Source organism: Diaporthe batatas (genome assembly GCF_019321695.1).
Source record: "Diaporthe batatas strain CRI 302-4 chromosome Unknown Contig00003, whole genome shotgun sequence".
Lineage (NCBI taxonomy): Eukaryota > Fungi > Ascomycota > Sordariomycetes > Diaporthales > Diaporthaceae > Diaporthe > Diaporthe batatas.
The window spans coordinates 4,679,808-4,697,425 of record NW_025408550.1 but is presented as its reverse complement, the minus strand read 5'-3'; the positions used below and the strand labels follow the sequence as shown (position 1 = coordinate 4,697,425).

Below are 17,618 nucleotides of genomic sequence, written 5' to 3'. Positions count from 1 at the left end.
CATAAAGTGGTAACATTTGAAACGCTTAAGACCAGCGAGAGGCCACGTGCCCACAGACGTACTGTATTGTCCCTATACTGTTATTGGCAATGTACCTAGGTATTCTTTTTTTTAAAGGCTGGGACTAAAGTGTTTACCGCTGTATGAAGGCACCGCATACATTTTATATGTATGGGGATTATAAATGCAACCACCACAAGACCCAGCGCTTATTTAAAAAAAAACATAGAATATCACAAAACTTGGTATATTATATACCAACCCAGGGGTGACCACTGTATCAAGGGATGGTACGCCTCGGGATATATACCTAGGAACCTACATATGTAGGTATGGATTAAGAAAGAGACCACACTCACATATCGACTGCCTTGTCACGGCCCTACCAATCACCAACACATGGACACCGTGTATGCTATCTACTACCCGTCTAGTACCTGCTCGCGACTAACATATATACCCGCCTAGCTTTGCTCTTTGTTCTTAGGCTTCCTATATAACCCGAAGATCTGTGCAATTTCGATCCAGAAGCCAGGAGAGTCTTCCTCATAGTTGGCCTCGTACTCATCGATGGCTGGCGCGACCCAAATGAGATCAGCCTCTTCAGGCTTGACCATTTTAGTACGATGCGTCAACTTCCACCCCAAGAAGAGGACCGGTGCAATAATGACCATAGCGTAGTACGTGAAGAAGGACTTGACGTCCCAGCGGCCGGGGAGAAACACGCTGTAGCCATAGACGCAGACGATGGTGGTCATGAAAAACACACCAATGAAACCGCAGTATGGTTGGAATCTCCCATAGTAAGGGAGACGTGACCGGTCGAGTCCTTGAACTTTGCACGCTCTGTAGAAAAACAGGTATGTCGTACAAATGATGATGTAATTGATGACCTGTGCGCCTGTAACAAGGTTCACAAACCAGCTGAGAACCTGCGAAGTACTGCTAGACAGGTTGAGGAAGGCCAGGCAGGGGAAGATCATGGTGCAGCCAAGAGCGTAGACGGGCGCACCAGATTTGGTGCATTTCCTCAGGAACTTTGGCGCATGCCCATCAAGAGCCAATCCATAGAGACTCCGGGCACCACAATAGGTATAAGCATTTCCCGCCGAGAAGATACTTGTGACCAGAAGTGCATTCGTGATGTGAGGCAGAGTACCAATGCCGAGGTTGTTCATCGCAATCACACTGGTGACGTTAGTCCTGCTACGGATCCTCAAGTGCTGCATTCTACAACATTTCAAAAACATGAAAGAAGGGGAACCGTCACAGGTGAAGAGTGATGCTTACTAGGGGGATGCGGCAGCTGTTCCAGCGCCTTGGCCTTCGCCGGAAAGAATCGTGACAAGAGTCTCGTCGTTGTAAGCAATCACAATGCCAACACACAATGCGCTGCCAATGAAGAAGAGCCCGAAGCGGAGGTAGGCTGTCTTGAAAGCAGCCTTCAGGTGTCGTCGGGGCAGCTTGGTCTCACCAGCCACCATCGCAACATATTCAGGTCCAACGATTGTGAAAACGGCGCTCCACAAGGCACCCAAGAAGCCCTGAAAGCGGCCCAGGTCACCAGTTGTAATGTGCTCGGCAAAGGCACCGGGATTGTTCCAGTATCTGAAGCCGTATGCGTCGTGTTTCGGATTGCCTCCAACCATTGTGACGAAGGTAAAGCAGAAGACCATGGCCAGTAAAGCGATCTTGCCAGTAGCAAGCCAGAACTCACACTCACCGTACCACTCAACGGCGAAGACATTAATCGTACTGTGGGTGTTCGTAGTTAGTACAGCCCTGACTGAGGACCTGAACTTGTGGGGCAGACTGACAAATACAGCACGATGCCGACCGTGACCACAGCAGCAACCGGTATATCATCACGCCAGAACGACAACACGAGAGTCAAGGCGGTGAGTTCGAAAGGGATCAGGATGGCTTCATAGATGAAGAAATTCCACCCAGCCAGGAACCCAAACGACTCGTCAACCCATTTGCCAGCCATCCGAATGAAGGCACCTGTCACGGGCTGGAACGAGGCCATTTCGGCCATGCAGTTGTTCACGAGGCCCATAAGACAGGAATAGAAAGTGTAGGCGAGGAAGAGGCTGCCCGGGCCTCCGGCCGCGAGGCCAGTGCTGATGCTGACGAATGTTGCTGTGCCGATGGAACCACCAATTGCAATCAATTGGATCTGCCGATTCCCAAGGTGGCGCTTGAGCTGGTCTGGATCGGAGACGACATGGCCGACATGCACGCTTCCGTGTGTTTGAGTCAAGACGAGGCTCTTGCCTTTGTCTTCGCTTTTCCTGTCGGTGTCCATACCCACTCCAATGTCGGAGCTGTCCTTCGAGGAAAACATCAATTGATGGCCACGTGGTGGTCCAGGAAGTGGGATCAAGTGACAGAAACTGCGGGTACAGGACAATAACGATTGTGTAACAGGAAACTAAAGAATGGATTAAATACTGGAGTCTAGAATGCTACATGGCTCGGCCAATCTATTACCACCGGCAGACGGAAATGAGCCCGACATGTGCATCGGCTGAGCCGCAGCTGTTCGTTGTGATCTCTTATCTCTTCTCAATACTACCCCAGATCCAATGCCATGGAACCTGGGGTAGACCGGGATGGACCGTCCTACAAGCACCGGTGGTGGTGTCCTCCTTATGCCCTAGTGCTGTCTTGGGATCGGATGGTCTCCCGTCGTTCACTTATATAATCAGCCTTATCGCTACCGAACGGTATCATCCGTGATAGGCCCAAGCGGGCGAGGGGGAATCCAGTAAGTTGATAGGCACAACGTGCATGGCTGGGGCTGGACTGATACCTACGGTGCCATCACCTTTATGCGAGATGGACATGACCTGGGCCGTGAGCGGGCTCATGCATGTGATGTGCTGCCGGAGGGTGTCCAGGTGACAGTTATCATCGCTTCTGGCTCCCGGCGCTTGACGATATCGGCATCATTGACCAATGGTGTGTAAGAGCAGGACGGATGGCTACCACCGTGTCCCATCCGAAACTAAGCGTAACTCAAGCTAGAAGGGATTAAGTTGTGTTCGTTGTCCCTATATTGTCCCCGAAGTCTTGATGGCCATGAAGTATATCTACCCTGCCCCAGATCCATCTACTTGGCTGAGGAGGTGAGCCTTTGCATCGACATCAACAGAGACACTGCTATGAAAAAGGTCAACCGCTTCTTTGGATCTTTACGATCTGCCTCTCATGTCCTCGCGGCTCCTCCGCCAGTCGCTTCTCGCCCATCACCCCTCGCGGCTTTGCCTAATGGCAATCTGCTAAGGTCCCTATTCATAGCGGGGATCTCATCGAAGAAAGTATTCCTCATCCCTTGCCTCAAGATACTTTCTTTCCTCTCACAGCCCGGAAGAGGCTACCTGCTCAATGTCGACAAGAATCCTCTGATTCATGCAATACTCAAGAAAACGTTCTACAATCAGTTCTGTGCCGGCGAGACGGCATGGGAGACGAGACAATGTGTCCGCCATCTCAAAGACCTCGGCTTCAGCGGTGTCATTCTTACATATGCTCGTGAGACGGTCTTCGACCACCGGTCTGATAGGGCAGCCTTGAAAAGTGCATCTGAGCCTAAAAGTGCTGTTGGTTCCGATGTTGTATTCTGCAAGCACATTGACGAGTGGCGAAGTGGTACGCTCGAGACGATGAAGTTGATCGAGGATGGGGATTATCTCGCGCTCAAGTAAGTTGGACTGTGTTCTCCGAAGTCCGATCCCATATGATACTCTCTCCAACCAATACCTCTCGGAGTCCTCCGTGCCTATCTTGTACATCCGGGGGTCAGTAGCTGACTCCACGAAACAGATTGAGCGGAGCTGGTCCCAGTGTTACTGAAGCCTTCGCCACCGGTCAACCCGCGCCACAACAATTCACCGATGCCCTTGAGGAAATCTGCGCCAAGAGCAAGGCACGCTCAATCAGAGTCATCGTGGATGCTGAATCACAACACTTCCAGAAGGGCATCGCAGCGGCCACACTTGACGCCATGCGCAAATTCAACCGTGATGGCACCGCCGTCGTCTACAACACCTACCAGGCCTACCTGAAGCGCACGCCGGACGTGCTCGCCCAGCACCTCGAGGCGGCCAACAAGGACGGATTCACTCTGGGCCTCAAGCTTGTGCGCGGCGCTTACATCCTCTCAGACGACCGCTCCTTGATCCACGACTGCAAACAGGACACCGATGATGCATACAACGGCATCGCCAGGGGCGCGATCAAGCAGCAAATTGGCGAGTTCGGGGCCGAGGGCGGCAAGCCCTTCCCCTCAGTGAACCTCTTCCTGGCCAGCCACAACAGGGAGAGCGTCCTCGGAGCACACAGGCTGCACCAGGAACGGACGAGGCAGGGCCTCCCCACCGTGCCTGTGGGATACGGCCAACTGCACGGGATGTCGGACGAGGTGAGCTTCTCGCTGCTTGCTGAGAGGACCGGGCCAAGTTCCGGCCCGGAGGTCTTCAAGTGCTCTACGTGGGGAAGCATGGGCGAGTGTGTGGCCTATCTGCTGCGGAGGGCGGTTGAGAACCGCGATGCGGTCATGCGGACGACTGACGAGTACACGGCACTCAAGTCCGAGGCATGGAGGAGACTCAAGTTTGGATCGTGATCTTGCTAGCCTGGTCTTTCTGTACGTAGCATGCGTCGTAATGATATCACCATGAACAAACCACAAGCCAAACCGCATCTCCCGAGGCAAGCCGCTTGTGACGATCTGAGTTTCCCCTATCCAACGATTCATCTACGTGTCACTTGACCACGTCGTTATCGGAGACGCACGTCTGAAACCCAACCGCCGTAGAGCGGGGTGTGGGTCGCACCATCGGGTGAAGTCCCGGTGCGGCACCGGAGAGGCCGGCTTTCCCGTCAAGATAAGGAGCTTACAGCACTTGAGCTTAAGGTTTTACCCGAAAGGGAAGCGCGGCACACTAGTTAGTGCCTTTGCATGTCGTGAGCTGGGATTGTGCTACTTTTGCAACTTCGTCGTCAAAAGTGATCAACGTTAAGGCGCATATGACGATGTGCCATACCCCGTCCAGGCTCACTCGTAATCAGTCCCGTCTCTGTTTCTCCACCACGCCCACCTCCTTGGCCTCACAATTTGTTCAGTGCGTCACCCAAGGCTGACATCTCCATCCCGCGATTCCAATATGTCAACCCTGTGTGTCCTAGGTTGCGGTAGGTTTCCCCCACACTGCACTGCTCGCAGACGCACAGGCTTGAAAATGTATTAACGGGTGGTGCAAATAGGAAACCTCGGAACGGCCATCCTGACAAGCCTGGTTGAGGCCTCAGGGAAGGATGGAGGCTCACTAAAGATCAATAAGTTCATCGCCTGTGTGCGGAGTGAGCAGTCTGAGAAGCGACTGCGTGACAAGTTCGCCGGGGTCTCTGAGGACCGCCTGAGGATTTCGAGGAACCAAAATGCAGACGCAGTCAAGGACTCTGGCGTTGTCTTGGTGGGAGCTGATCCTGCAGACGTCCGCGATCTGCTGACGAAGTCGGGCCTTGAGAGCATCTCCCTTGAGGGCAAGTTGTTCATAAGCATCGTTGCAGGCTGGTCTCGACAGGACATCGAGGCTTGCCTCCCCAACGGTGCCACCACCGGGGAATCGAGGGCCCATGTTGTGCGCACATTGCCAAATATCGCGGCTACTGTCGGCCAGTCCATAACTGCAATCGAGTCGAATCCGGACCTGCCTCAGGAGTACCTGGAGCTCACAGAATCGATTTTCAATCACATAGGCAAGGCAGTTCAGCTGCCCCCGCGCCAGCTGGATGCCTTCACCGCGGTCGGGGGATCTACGCCGGCATTCTTCGCCGTTATTGTCGACGCCTTGATAGACTCCTCGGTTGCTGTAGGAGTGCCGAGGAAAGAGGCCACGGACATCATTGTCCAGTCGATGCTTGGGACCGCTACCCTCTTGCAGAGTGGGATTCACCCGGGCATCCTTCGGGATCAAGGTACCTCCCCTGAGGGATGCACGATTGGAGGTTTGATGGTACTTGAGGAGGCTGGTGTTCGAGGCCATATTGGTCGTGGACTTCGTGAGGCTGTCACAATAGCTCGGCTCATGGGCAAGGATCCTCACGTAAATGACACCAGGCATTAGACATGCGCAGAGCCGGGGGGTCTGACAATCAAAAGTTTTTCAAAACTAGTATGGCTCGGGTCGAAGAGCTGAAACTTAGAATGCAGAATGACCATTTCGCTCCATCATGTCTTTTAAATTACTGCTCTACTATTAAAGTTTCAAGTGCTCTGTACAACTCGAGATGCCGTGCTAAAGTCGACTCATGATCTGCCCAAAACGCCCAGAGCCACCAAGTGGTAGACTTTCTTCGATCTTTGCGCACTCGTCTGTCCCTTTTCGAATCGTCACCTTGGCTGTCTCGGCCAGTGGGGTGTATGGTGTCCTTGGCTGTAATTTCTTCTCTGCGTCCTTGATACCGGCATAAGTGGCGCTCCGGATAGCAGCTGCGTACTTGGTCGCACCGATTCCCTCCTTGATCTGCTGCTCGGCGAGTGCGCAGGTCTGGTGGATCTTCAATGCCTCGTCGTACTTCCCTTGTCGATAGAGATCATAGATCTTGACAATTGTCTTGGGGAAGACGTTCGCGAACGCAGCGATGCAGCCGACGGAGCCGGAGCTTAAGCCGCCAATGATGAAGTCGGACTGGCCGCCGAAAGTCGCGAATTTTGAAGGCGGGAGAGCAGCCGCGAGGCGGGTGATCTTGGCCACGGAACCACAGGTGAGCTTAACCCCGACGATGTTGTCGTGCTTCTGGGCAAGCCTGGTAATGATGTCTGATGAAAGGTCGACACCATTGCAGACCCCCGGAAAGTTGTAGATGACGATGGGCAGCTTGCTGCGCCTGGACACGTCCGCGTAGAATTTCTCGATGACTGCTGGCGTTGTCGCTTTGCCAAAGTATGCGGGCGGAAGGAGAAGGACGCAGTTGGCTCCTGCTTCTGCTGCATCGTCGATGTGCTCAATGACTTGTTTTGTGGCGTGTGCCCCGACACCAGCCATGATGGGAAATTCAGGACCAATCGCCCTCCGCGCCGTGGCAATGAGCGTCTTCCGCTCCTCCCTCGTCAGCAGAAAGGCTTCCGCATTGGTGCCGAGGATGACAAGACCAGCTAGCCCGGTCTTGGACAGGTACGCATAGTATTTTGCCTGTGATTCCAGGTCTAGCTCATCTGTATTCGGGTCGAAGAAGGTGACGGCGGGACACCAGACACCTCCGGGAGGAACCTTTGCAGCCATTGTTGTGATTGCTGCTTGCTGCTGTTGACCAATGATGGCGATGGCTTGCGCAATGGCTTACACGCAGAATGACCAGGGATGTGTTTCTAGTGTAGACCGGACCACCGTCTCACGCCTCAGTGAAATATTCACCCGGGCCTCTTGTGGTTATATTGGCTATTTGCTCATTGGTATTCGCTGCTCAGAACGCATCTGTACATGTGTAGGTGTTCATTTCCGCCCGTGACACCGCCATCGTCTATTACCGACACTGCACCCAGGCATCCCGAAATCTCGCCGGCAAGACCGACTATCTCCAACCTAGCTGGTCGGAGCGCATTGTGCATCGGATGGGCCGTCGCAGTGCCTGGAGCTAAGCGTGTCGATGCATGACCGGAAGCTCGCCCGACACACATGACTTGCTGGTGGGTCGGCCGATAAAGGTGACTTGATAAATGCATAGATTATTCGTCAAAACGGGTACCGGCCGGCTCGGACCCCATCGCCGGAGCACACTCGCTCCGTCTCATTGATTCAGTGCTCCCATGGGACTACCATTTTCGAGATAGCAGATAGATGTAAACTGCCGGATCCTGCCTCCGACTACGGGATGTGACGCATATGCATGTGCATGAATTAAAGGAAACCTCCTACGGACATAGCTTCCTTTGAGGGGAATCTCCATCCTATTGAACCACACTTATACATTAACGCCGCTTTGGTAGCGACCTGTCCAGACGAACGAGCAGCATCACCAATTCTCAGGTTTCTCTTGTGGCACACGCGGGACCGGCATAATGAACAGATTAGCAGCACCAAGCCGGCTGGCAAGACTTCCAGCCCGCAACATCCTACAGGGCGCTGCTGCGAGCCGAGGAAAGGCAACCGTCCCATTCAGGTTGCCAGCTGCGCGGAACGAGCCAAATGTAAGCCTTCACACCTTGTGAAAGACGTCCGAGGATGGGTTTTAACCCGGATGTCTAGCCCGATTACAGGAAAGGCTCCCCAGAGCGCAAGCAGATTGAGGAGACAGTGGCCAGGCTCAAGTCTCAAATCCCACTCAAGAGTGAGATCTTCATCAGTGGCAAGGTGCAAGCACAGTCTGCATCAGAAAGCCAGCCGCTCCCCAGCGAGCATGCCGTCACATTCACAGAATTCCCGTTGGCGACCAAGCAGCAGGTCTCCGATGCCATTGAGTCTGCGCTGAAAGCCAAGAAGTCATGGGAAAACACGGCCTTTGTCGACCGGGCCGCCATCTTCTTGAGAGCCGCCGAGCTTGTTACTACCAAGTACCGGTATGAGCTCATCGCGGCGACTATGCTCGGCCAGGGCAAGAACATCTGGCAGGGAGAGGTCGATGCCGCCGCTGAGCTTGCCGACTTCTTCCGACTAAACTGCAACTATGCCGCCGAGCTGCTCGAGAGACAACCCGACCGTGGAAGCGATGGTATGTGGTCTCGGCTGGACTACCGACCGCTGGAGGGATTCGTCTATGCAGTCTCGCCTTTCAACTTCACGGCTATCGGTGGCAACTTGATCTCTGGGCCCGCGTTGATGGGCAACGTCGTGCTCTGGAAGCCCTCGGCGTCCAACATCTACGCTAGTACCATCGTCTACAAGATCCTCTTGGAGGCTGGTCTACCTCCAGACGTGATCCAGTTCGTCCCTGGTGATGCTGAGGAGATCACTTCCACTGTGCTTGCTCACCGGGAATTTTCCGGCCTGAATTTCGTCGGCTCCTCTGACGTCTTCCGCTCCATCTACGCCAAGATCGGCGAGGGCATCGGCAAGAGGCAATACCGGGACTTCCCCCGGGTTGTCGGTGAGACGAGCGGCAAGAACTTTACCCTCATCCACCCCTCAGCCGACATCTCCAGCGCAGTCAATCACACAATTCGTGGCTCATTTGAGTACCAGGGCCAGAAGTGCTCAGCCACCTCCCGTCTCTACCTTCCACAATCGAGATCCAAGGAGTTCCTCGAAGGCATCGAGTCCAAGGTGAAGGAGATCACCATTGGCAGCCCCGACAAGGACACCTCTGCCTTCATGGGCCCTGTCATCCACCGCCGGTCATTTGACAAGATCAAGGGCATCATCGACGCCAGCAACAAGGATCCTTCGCTGAAGCTCCTGGTCGGTGGTAAGTATGACGACTCGGTGGGCTACTACGTCGAGCCCACAATCTACCTCGCCGACTCGCCGACACACCGCCTGTTCGACGAGGAGATCTTCGGTCCCGTGCTGGCCATCTACACGTACCCTGACGACAAGTGGAGCTCCATCCTGGAGCAGGTCGACAAGAGTGGCGGCGGCTTCGCGCTGACTGGCGCCGTGTTTGCCAACGACAGGCGCGCCCTGAGGGAAGCGGAGGATACGCTGCGCTACTCGGCCGGTAACCTGTATCTGAGTGAGTCAACTGATCCGCCATAAATCCTCGTCCCTCGTCTCTTCTTGGTACAGTTTACTAACAAGGCACACCTGACAGACTGCAAGACCACTGCAGCTCTCATTGGCCAGCAATCCTTCGGCGGTAGCAGGGCCAGTGGCACCAACGACAAGGCCGGTAGCTCGAACGTTCTGTTGCGCTTCACCAGTCCGCGCTTGATCAAGGAGGAGTTCTTTGCGCAGACTGGCTTCAAGTACCCCAGTAATGAGTAGCATATGTATGAATTGATGTACCGTTTTGCCGCTTCACATAGTAACTAGTCTAATGGCCTTCACATGCTATCTGTCGTATGCGGGGCATCTGCCAAAGACGATCACATAATTTCAAGTGAAAATTGACAGATAGGTCTAAACCCAGGAACTTAGGAGGTAAGGATTAAGTAAAAGATCGAGCCGCGTACTTCTGGAGCAACTTTCAATCGTGTGGAGACAGTGGGTGTGGGATCTTTGGTTGCCCGGGGTCAATGGAATGTGAGCAAAATTCATGTCCTATATGACGAAGATACTTAAGCAGATATATCAGTATAGTGTTGATTCGAGACATGTTGCTATCCCTCTGAGCTGGTATATCCTTGGAGGAGCTGTGGACTGAGGCTATTCATCCTTATGCGCGCAGCTGTTTGTGGAAATATATGCAATTAGCGGCATTGTCAGCAATGCCGTTGTAGCATCCATCCTGAGGAATTGTGGAGCAGATAAGTAATCACCCTGAGGCAGCCTCGACGTGAGGGCTAATGGCATATTCCGAGACAAAATAAAACAGGCCATTTGCTGGTTATTATGTATCGGTAGCATGGTCTTGATGAGAATCTAATATCTATGGGTGTGCCTGTGCCCACAACATACTGCTGCCACAAGGATACCTTGAGCCCCTTTTACTTGTCCTTTCCAATCGCCTTCTGAGCACATAACCATATATCAAATCAACTGTCTGCTGGTTCCAATTAAGAAATTTCATGCTTCTGTACCCAGCCCATTCATAGCCAACATCAGCGGCTGCTGGGCACCCTGGCCAAGCCAGGCATTGGCCAATTGTTCGTGATCATCATTTCCCGGCTCCATCTTCTTGAGTACTCTTGCTTCTAAGAGAGGAGCGCATGTGATTATTGAAGATGACCCCAAACCCAAACGCCGGGACGAGCCGGAATGCACGCATGACGGTGGTTGAGGCAAGTTTCTCCCGCGTCTTGCGAGCGCGCTCCGCGAACCCCTGACGCCCGGGGCGGCCGTAAATATCCAGTGCAAGAAGGTGCACGGGCGTGGCCACGACCTGGGTCAGCGCGGGGACGAGCAGCTGGGACGCGGAGGCCTTGGCCTGGGCTGTGTGGGCGAGTGAGTCCGGGATGATGGCCGAGACCTGTGGCGCGAGGGCAAAGGAGCCGAAGACAGTGATGATGTCGCGCACGAGGAATGCCGCCGTGGCGGAGGTGGGCATCTTCCTCGGTGCTGCAGGTTGAGGCGAGATGGCCTTGTGGCTTCCCGCCCCGGTCTGCGCCGCAGCGCGTGATATCTTGGCCGCCTGGGGCCCGTGGGGCGAGCTGAAGATCTGTGAGAAGCGGACGTCTTTCCAAACGCCGAGGGGCGTGTTGACTATGAACACGGCCGAGGAGACGATGGTCCCCGTCAGGGCCTTCTCGACCGCGAAGTACTTCTCACACACCGTCTCTGTGACGTTGGCCGTGAGATATGTGGCCGCGTAAAGGGTCCACACCACAAAGACGGGCTTGGTCGCGAAGAAGCGACGCGGGTGGGTGAATGGACAGAGGAGATTCTTGGCCAGAGCCCTGAGTAGCGGGCTTGATGTTGATACACTCTCCACGACGGACCTGCGAAAGCATGAGCCTGTGGGCTGGGATTTCTGGGATGAAATTGGTCTCAAGGTTGCTCACCTGTCCGTGGCGGTTATGATGGGGGCGATGATGGCTGCCGATGTGACCGCTGCTATTGTGTCCGCCACCAGGTGACGGCTGAAGTCGGTTTCACCACGGCCGCCCAAGGTGCCCTGGTGTGGCCCTTGTTCCATGCTGCTGGTGAAAGACGACGATCACAGTTGGAGACGCACTCCAGCTGCGGCTTCTTGGTGCTTGCCACAAGAGGACGGAGGCCGAAAGGGCTGTCCATGGCCAGCACCGCTCACCTGGGCACTGACGGGGGGTCATCACATGCCCAATGCCCCAGAGGCCTATCAGTGGTATCCTGCATTAGAGTTCATGTGGGCATTTTGGCTGCCCAGGTGGTGGGTAGTCGCGGGCCGGTAACGCTTACCCGCTTTATCGCATTTCGGAAGCCGTCCCGAGGCGGATACTAGCAAGACTAGACGCCAAGGAGGGGCAGATACGACGGATACCACCGGCCTCCGGGCACGGGACGGCGGCCCGTGGTCACACTTGTCGACGACGATGAATGGTGACGAGAATGGAGTTGTTATCTACGACGAATCGGCACGAGTTCGTCTTGGGTCGACGAGAGTGGAATATCAGCCCAGCGCGCTCCTCGCTTGCCTGCTGTGAATTACACGATTTGGTGGAGCAAGGTTCAGCGTTTGTTTTCATCTACACGTTCATCCGCCGTTCCTTAAAGGGCCAGACAGCCCAGGACTAGCAGACCGAGAGTATTTACATCTTGTGGATGCCCGCATAACTGCACCCGCTCAAGCACGACGCCACCTCGTACTACCGCAAACAACAGCAAGATGGGCGTACAGAAACAAGATCACATTATCATCGTTGGCGCAGGGGCCTTTGGCCTCTCAACGGCACTTCATCTGTCTCAGAATGGTTACTCCAACGTCACCGTGTTCGAGCAGGACGATGAGGTTCCGTCAAGGTACTCGGCTGCCAATGATCTTAACAAGATCATGCGTGTTGAATATGAGGACCCCTGGTACACAGATCTGACCATGGTGAGTGACATTTGCTTGCCCTTGGCTCAAAAACGCCACAGCCGGCCAAGCCCATTGAATTACCAAGCGTTCTTGCTAATCAGAGTTCGAAACAAAGGAAGCCTCAGAGGCTTGGAAATCCCCCCTCTTCTCTCCCTACTTCCACAGGGTCGGCTTCCTGCACTGTGCATCAGGCAAGGCGGGGCAAAAGGCGGTTGACACGCTGAACCGGTTCCGCGCGGCCGCAGAGAGGCACCCAGAGCTGCGCCGGTTCGTGGTGCCGCTGGACTCAAAGACCGACATCCAGGACGCAACCTGGCAGCTCCAGGGCCCGTTGCCGGGTTGGAAGGGCTACCTGAACCGCTTCGACGGCTACACTCACTCAGCGGATGCGCTGAGGGCGGTGCACCGGGCAGCGGGGACGCGGGGTGTAAAGTTCGTGCTCGGTCGCACTGCAGGCGCCGTGGAGGAGATCGTGTACGACGGCGGCGGCAGCAGCAGCACGAGCGGGAAGCGGGCCAAGGGCGTGCGGACCAAGGACGGCCGGTTCCACCCCGCTTCGCTGGTCATCGTGGCCGCCGGCGCCGTGGCATCCAAGCTGGTCGCCGGCGCCGGCCAGTTTGTGCACGCCAAGTCGTGGTCGGTCGCGCACATCCAGCTAACGCCCGAGGAGAGCTCGTCCCTGCGCGGGATCCCCGTCGTCTACGCGCGTGACCTGGGCTTCTTCTTCGAGCCCGACCCGGTCACTCACCTGCTGAAGCTGTGTCCCATGGGCGCAGGCTTCGTCAACACCGACCGCGCTACCGGCGTGTCGCTGCCGCCTGCGCAGCACACCGACAGCACGGGCTTCCTGCCCGTTGAGGACGAGGCCAAGTTGCGGGAGCTGCTGCGTCAGACGATTCCTGCGCTGGCGGACAGGCCGTTCGTCCGGAAGTCCCTGTGCTGGTTTGCCGACACCGCTGATTCGGACTTTGTGGTCGACTACGTGCCCGGCTCTTCAAGCTCTGTGGTCCTGCTGTCGGGCGACTCAGGCCATGGATTTAAGATGTTCCCTATAGTTGGAAAGTGGATCACTGAGCTGTTGGCCTCCCCGAGCGGCCAGACAAACGCGCGGTGGCGGTGGAAGGAGCCGCCAAAGGCAGGAGGGGACTGGGGTAGTGCTGTGAGCTGGAGGGTCGGCACGACAACCGAGTTTGCGGACATCAAGAAGGCTGGTAGGGAGAGCAAGCTGTGATTGCATGGTTCTCGCCGTGACACCCGACACTCCTTGTGGACTTTTCTTCGAGGCATGGCTCATTCTTTAGTAGCGTAGCGCATCAATAGCTAGTTTTACCATATACTATTGTCCACTATTGCGCGGTCTATCCATTCAACATCCTCGTCCTGGATAGAACTAGCAATGGCCAATATATGCTCCGCCCATAAGTCATCACCACCTCCGATGGTGGTGTTAGGCATATCAAACGGCCCGGGCTGTGGTAAGTGCATATAGCCTGGGTTGTTCAGAGGAATATTGGCCGGCTCTGACTGAAATGAGTTGCCCTGAAACGAAGTGCCTCCAAGATTCTCGGAGGGAGCAGATCCCACTGACGAACTTGGGGGCTTGATCCGGGTTTCATCAGAGATCTCATTCAGCATCTCATCAAGTCGTTGGAATTCTGACTTGCGCCAGCTGGCAATCAGGTTGCCGCTTGATTCGATGTCCTCGAGCAGTGCAAGTGATCGTCGCACCCAAGAGTCACGGTCTACCAATAGGCCCTTGTCGACAGCTGCTGCGACGAGGAGGACTGTCGACGACACGTAGAGAGGGTCGAGGTCCAGCGAGAGGAATGTCTCTGCAATTTGCGTAAGCAAAAGACTGTACTTGCAGTCGTGGGGGTTCAACGTGGATACTGCTTACCGAGTAGGCCTTGAGCCTGCAGGCTCTCGAGGATTGTGATTATTTGCTGGGCAGCTTCCAAACACATTTGAATAACAGTGCCAAACCGATCTGGTGTGGAGGGCTTGGAACCCGCGGGCGATTCAAGCCTTATTTTCAGGCAGCAGAAGACTAGGGGCCGTGTTGCCAGCACGATACACTATTCATATGAAGACAGGTCGGTCAATGATGCTTAACGGGTATTTGCGAACAAGGGGCCCCCACAAGTTCTCATACCTGGTGATAAAGAAGATGAAGCGAGGCCGACATTCTAGACACCCCGTCGACAGATTGATCCAGTCTCAATGGTAGGGTCTTGGTGAGCTCGCTCGCCAGAACTGCTATATGCCCCAGGGCCGCCTTGGTGCTGAGCAAGAAATTCTTGTTGGGCTTGCCATTTGCGCCGTAGACAGCTACAAGGGAATGGCCACGTCAGTCTGTCGACCGGGGTCACAACATGGTGGCAAGGAAAGAGAACACGGATGTGCGATGACCGGGAAAAGTTTCTCACTGTTGTTGACCTCGGCAATCAAGCGCGCTAGCTTGATATGAAGGTCAAGGGAAGCCGTCCGCTGGGGAGAGCCTTGATATACGGGAAGGCGACAGTGTACATCGCCGTCTTGGATAGATTGTGGCAGGCCCATCAGACTCGTCATTTGGCGATCTAATATGTAGACTGTCCACCAGATCCTTCGACACCTTTGTACATGCGGCTCCCCAAGGTGGACAACTGGCATATCTGTGTGCATCCCGTAGGAAAGAGCGGTCCGCATAGCTTGGCCGATCTGAGGCCTATGTCAGCTTGAAAGAGACCAAGCGAGTCAACAGGCCATGGAAAGGACATACAAACAAATGCGCGGCGTTACGGTGATCGACAGACTGTAGATAAAGTGCTATGCAGCAAAGCATCTCGGTCGCGACAACGGGGTCGTGATGGAGAATGTGTGGAGGCGGGAGAATCTGCATGGCCTTAAGGAAGAACTCTGCCCCGCATGGGCGTTTTCCCGATGGCTTTTTCATGACGAATATCTTCCCGAAGGCCAGGATAAGGAGAAAATGTATGTACCACAGACCGGCGTTCTCCCGTGCGACATGGCGGTCGGGCTCGGCATAGAATTGATGAAGACGCTGGTGGAAATCGTTGTCGTCAAAGAGGTGGAAAATCTGCCCGCAGTGGAATTTGACCGCATTGATGAGATATTCAGAATAGTCGAGACTCGGCACGGCCATGGACGGTTGGTCCTTGACCGAATCCGATGGGGAGCTGGTGTCCAACAAGCCGTCCCTGTTATTCCAACCCAGATCGTAGGCGCTACCATCAAAGAGCACCATAGAGGGTGGCAACGGGGCTTGGTGCAGATACTCGTAGACCATCTGCAACAGTTTGCTGGAGAAGGACCAGTTTGATGTTGTGCCGAGGTAGACTATTTGAAGCAGTGTCAGTCGACATGATGGGGTGGGAAGGCAGTCAAAGAGGGGCCAAGACAAACAGGTTCTTCCGTCTGATGTCGACATGAAGGTCGACGGTGAAGCAGCGAGCGCATTTGTGATGCCCGCCTGGTTCAACCCCTGGTCCTCAGACGAGCCGCTGTGGACGGCATGGTCCATATTGATGTGGGAGTTGCCTGTGTGGCCCCCAGGGGAGGGAGGAGGTCAGTCTCTGGTTGGACGGTAGGACTTGTCTGAGAGCAAGCTGGGCCGACACACCATCTTCGTAGATGCCATCATCGCCTTGAGCTGATACTGACAGGGCCGACACGCTGCCCTCGGCGGCGGGACGTGGTGGTGGTGCAGGAGGCAGACAGCCTTCAGCTGGGGGCGGCGAGGGTGGGTGGTGCAGCTCTAGGCGTCCACTTCTCCGTTGTAGGTCCAGGAGGTACCTGGAAGACCTCTTTCAGTACGCTCAAGGTTGAGAGAGGCTGGCATTCTGGAAGGGGGAGCATGTACGCTCTGGACACGACGACCTTGGTTTCGCTGTCGTCGAAATTGCAGGGGACCTTGCGTTTCCTGCACCCCTCACAAGGCTGCAGCCCCGAGCACTTGATCTTTTGCTTGCGGCAACGAGAGCATCTACATCATGTGAATGCCGTGTTAGATGAGAGAGGCCTTGGTTTTTGGTGGCGGCGGGAAGTGAGTGGGGATTAGGGGCACTTGCGCGTTGGATGATCGTTTTGCCGTCCTTTTCGCAGTCGACGTCTCCATAACAACAACAGCAAACACAACAAATTCCAGATTCCGGCCAGTTCAGGAGAGCGTGAGGTTTGTGAATTCCGTGAGACCAGACTGGCTTTGGGATCACCGCGCTGGACGTGACAATGCCCGTTGTTGTCGACCGAGGTATCCGTGCCTCTTCTGGCAGTTCAGAGAGAGGCTGGGCCTGGGCATTCGGGCCCTGAGCGATTGGGGCGTTATCTGTGGAGGCTGCCAGCCTGCTGTTAGCGTAGGGCCGTCCATACTCCGTAGATAGGCGGTGTTCTTGGTTGGACCCCCTATCTTGCGGTATCGCGCGTATCTCTGGGACCCTGTTATCAGCCGCCTGCCTCCCCCGCATTTCCCCAGATTTTCAGCACAACACCGAAGAGGTGGGTGGGCAACTTACACGGTAGGGGCGTCCCTGCTGGACCGCTTCTGGCAGCCCTGGGAGAGTTGCTCTCTCGCCTCGCTGACCAGTGAGCCACCTCGCCTGGCCTTGGCTGAGAGTCTGAGACGGCGACTCGTCAAGCCTCCACCTGACGACAACGCATCAACCCTTGCGCCGATGACGGGCAGGCAGTGGGCGTGTTCATGCAGCCATGTGCCTCCGTGCGGACGTCGTCGGCGTTGTCATGTTGAATCATGGGCGTGCAGACCAGCCAGCCAGCCAGCCAGCCCGACCAAGGCGGGCTAATTGCATAAATCCTTGGCCCCACACCCTGCGATACCAGCAGTGCACCTGCGTGTCGGCTCTGCCGGTGGCCATCGGCACCTGTCCCGGTCGCCTCATGCGACTATCTCTGGCCAGGTCTAGGCCCTCAATTACTCGAGACCCGTCACGCGCCGTCTGACTTGTCCACCGCAAGAGCTGGGCCCAACGTGTGATCACGATCCCCAACAGCTCAGCTTC

At 55.3% G+C, this 17,618-nt stretch overlaps 8 protein-coding genes across 8 annotated transcripts; 4 read left to right on the top strand and 4 right to left on the bottom strand.

Annotated features, from left to right (window-relative positions):
• Positions 1–464: 464 nt before the first annotated feature.
• Positions 465–2,308, bottom strand: KVR01_002237 (uncharacterized protein; the record flags this gene model as incomplete). Its single annotated transcript, XM_044783761.1, has 3 exons — positions 465–1,188; positions 1,291–1,755; positions 1,818–2,308. 3 exons carry the CDS (start codon positions 2,306–2,308, stop codon positions 465–467), a joined length of 1,680 nt encoding a protein of 559 aa, XP_044647252.1.
• Positions 2,309–3,167: 859 nt separating this feature from the next.
• KVR01_003914 (uncharacterized protein) lies at positions 3,168–4,630 on the top strand (the record flags this gene model as incomplete). Its single annotated transcript, XM_044788338.1, has 2 exons — positions 3,168–3,706; positions 3,829–4,630. The coding sequence occupies 2 exons, from the start codon at positions 3,168–3,170 to the stop codon at positions 4,628–4,630; spliced, it is 1,341 nt and encodes a 446-aa protein (XP_044648929.1).
• Positions 4,631–5,019: 389 nt separating this feature from the next.
• KVR01_002635 (uncharacterized protein) lies at positions 5,020–6,134 on the top strand (the record flags this gene model as incomplete). Its single annotated transcript, XM_044793993.1, has 2 exons — positions 5,020–5,199; positions 5,272–6,134. Exons 1-2 carry the CDS (start codon positions 5,172–5,174, stop codon positions 6,132–6,134), a joined length of 891 nt encoding a protein of 296 aa, XP_044647650.1. The 5' UTR covers positions 5,020–5,171.
• A 139-nt stretch (positions 6,135–6,273) lies between these two features.
• Positions 6,274–7,292, bottom strand: KVR01_002870 (uncharacterized protein; the record flags this gene model as incomplete). Its single annotated transcript, XM_044783742.1, has 1 exon — positions 6,274–7,292. The coding sequence occupies one exon, from the start codon at positions 7,290–7,292 to the stop codon at positions 6,306–6,308; it is 987 nt and encodes a 328-aa protein (XP_044647885.1). The 3' UTR covers positions 6,274–6,305.
• Positions 7,293–8,068: 776 nt separating this feature from the next.
• On the top strand, positions 8,069–9,929 carry KVR01_002767 (uncharacterized protein; the record flags this gene model as incomplete). The annotated part of the gene is made up of 3 exons (XM_044783019.1): positions 8,069–8,197; positions 8,256–9,678; positions 9,757–9,929. The coding sequence occupies 3 exons, from the start codon at positions 8,069–8,071 to the stop codon at positions 9,927–9,929; spliced, it is 1,725 nt and encodes a 574-aa protein (XP_044647782.1).
• Positions 9,930–10,494: 565 nt separating this feature from the next.
• KVR01_003462 (uncharacterized protein) lies at positions 10,495–11,901 on the bottom strand. Its single transcript, XM_044786391.1, has 2 exons — positions 11,606–11,901; positions 10,495–11,542 (listed from the first exon to the last, which is right to left on the bottom strand). The coding sequence occupies exons 1-2, from the start codon at positions 11,737–11,739 to the stop codon at positions 10,762–10,764; spliced, it is 915 nt and encodes a 304-aa protein (XP_044648477.1). The 5' UTR covers positions 11,740–11,901; the 3' UTR covers positions 10,495–10,761.
• Positions 11,902–12,085: 184 nt separating this feature from the next.
• On the top strand, positions 12,086–13,930 carry KVR01_002745 (uncharacterized protein). Its single transcript, XM_044788989.1, has 2 exons — positions 12,086–12,618; positions 12,716–13,930. The coding sequence occupies exons 1-2, from the start codon at positions 12,409–12,411 to the stop codon at positions 13,829–13,831; spliced, it is 1,326 nt and encodes a 441-aa protein (XP_044647760.1). The 5' UTR covers positions 12,086–12,408; the 3' UTR covers positions 13,832–13,930.
• On the bottom strand, positions 13,927–16,860 carry KVR01_003758 (uncharacterized protein; the record flags this gene model as incomplete). Its single annotated transcript, XM_044792929.1, has 9 exons — positions 16,671–16,860; positions 16,459–16,585; positions 16,223–16,391; positions 16,006–16,140; positions 15,362–15,939; positions 15,027–15,300; positions 14,753–14,928; positions 14,498–14,675; positions 13,927–14,432 (listed from the first exon to the last, which is right to left on the bottom strand). Exons 1-9 carry the CDS (start codon positions 16,715–16,717, stop codon positions 13,927–13,929), a joined length of 2,190 nt encoding a protein of 729 aa, XP_044648773.1. The 5' UTR covers positions 16,718–16,860.
• Between the last annotated feature and the right edge of the window lie 758 nt (positions 16,861–17,618).

Excerpts from the sequence above, each read along its gene's own strand:
- KVR01_003462 (XM_044786391.1), bottom strand. The coding sequence starts at position 11,739 with ATGGAACAAGGGCCACACCAGGGCACCTTGGGCGGCCGTGGTGAAACC. Across the intron at positions 11,543-11,605 it reads ATCATAACCGCCACGGACAG|GTCCGTCGTGGAGAGTGTAT; the intron begins GTGAGCAACCTT and ends ATGCTTTCGCAG.
- KVR01_002745 (XM_044788989.1), top strand. The coding sequence starts at position 12,409 with ATGGGCGTACAGAAACAAGATCACATTATCATCGTTGGCGCAGGGGCC. Across the intron at positions 12,619-12,715 it reads GGTACACAGATCTGACCATG|GAAGCCTCAGAGGCTTGGAA; the intron begins GTGAGTGACATT and ends TTCGAAACAAAG.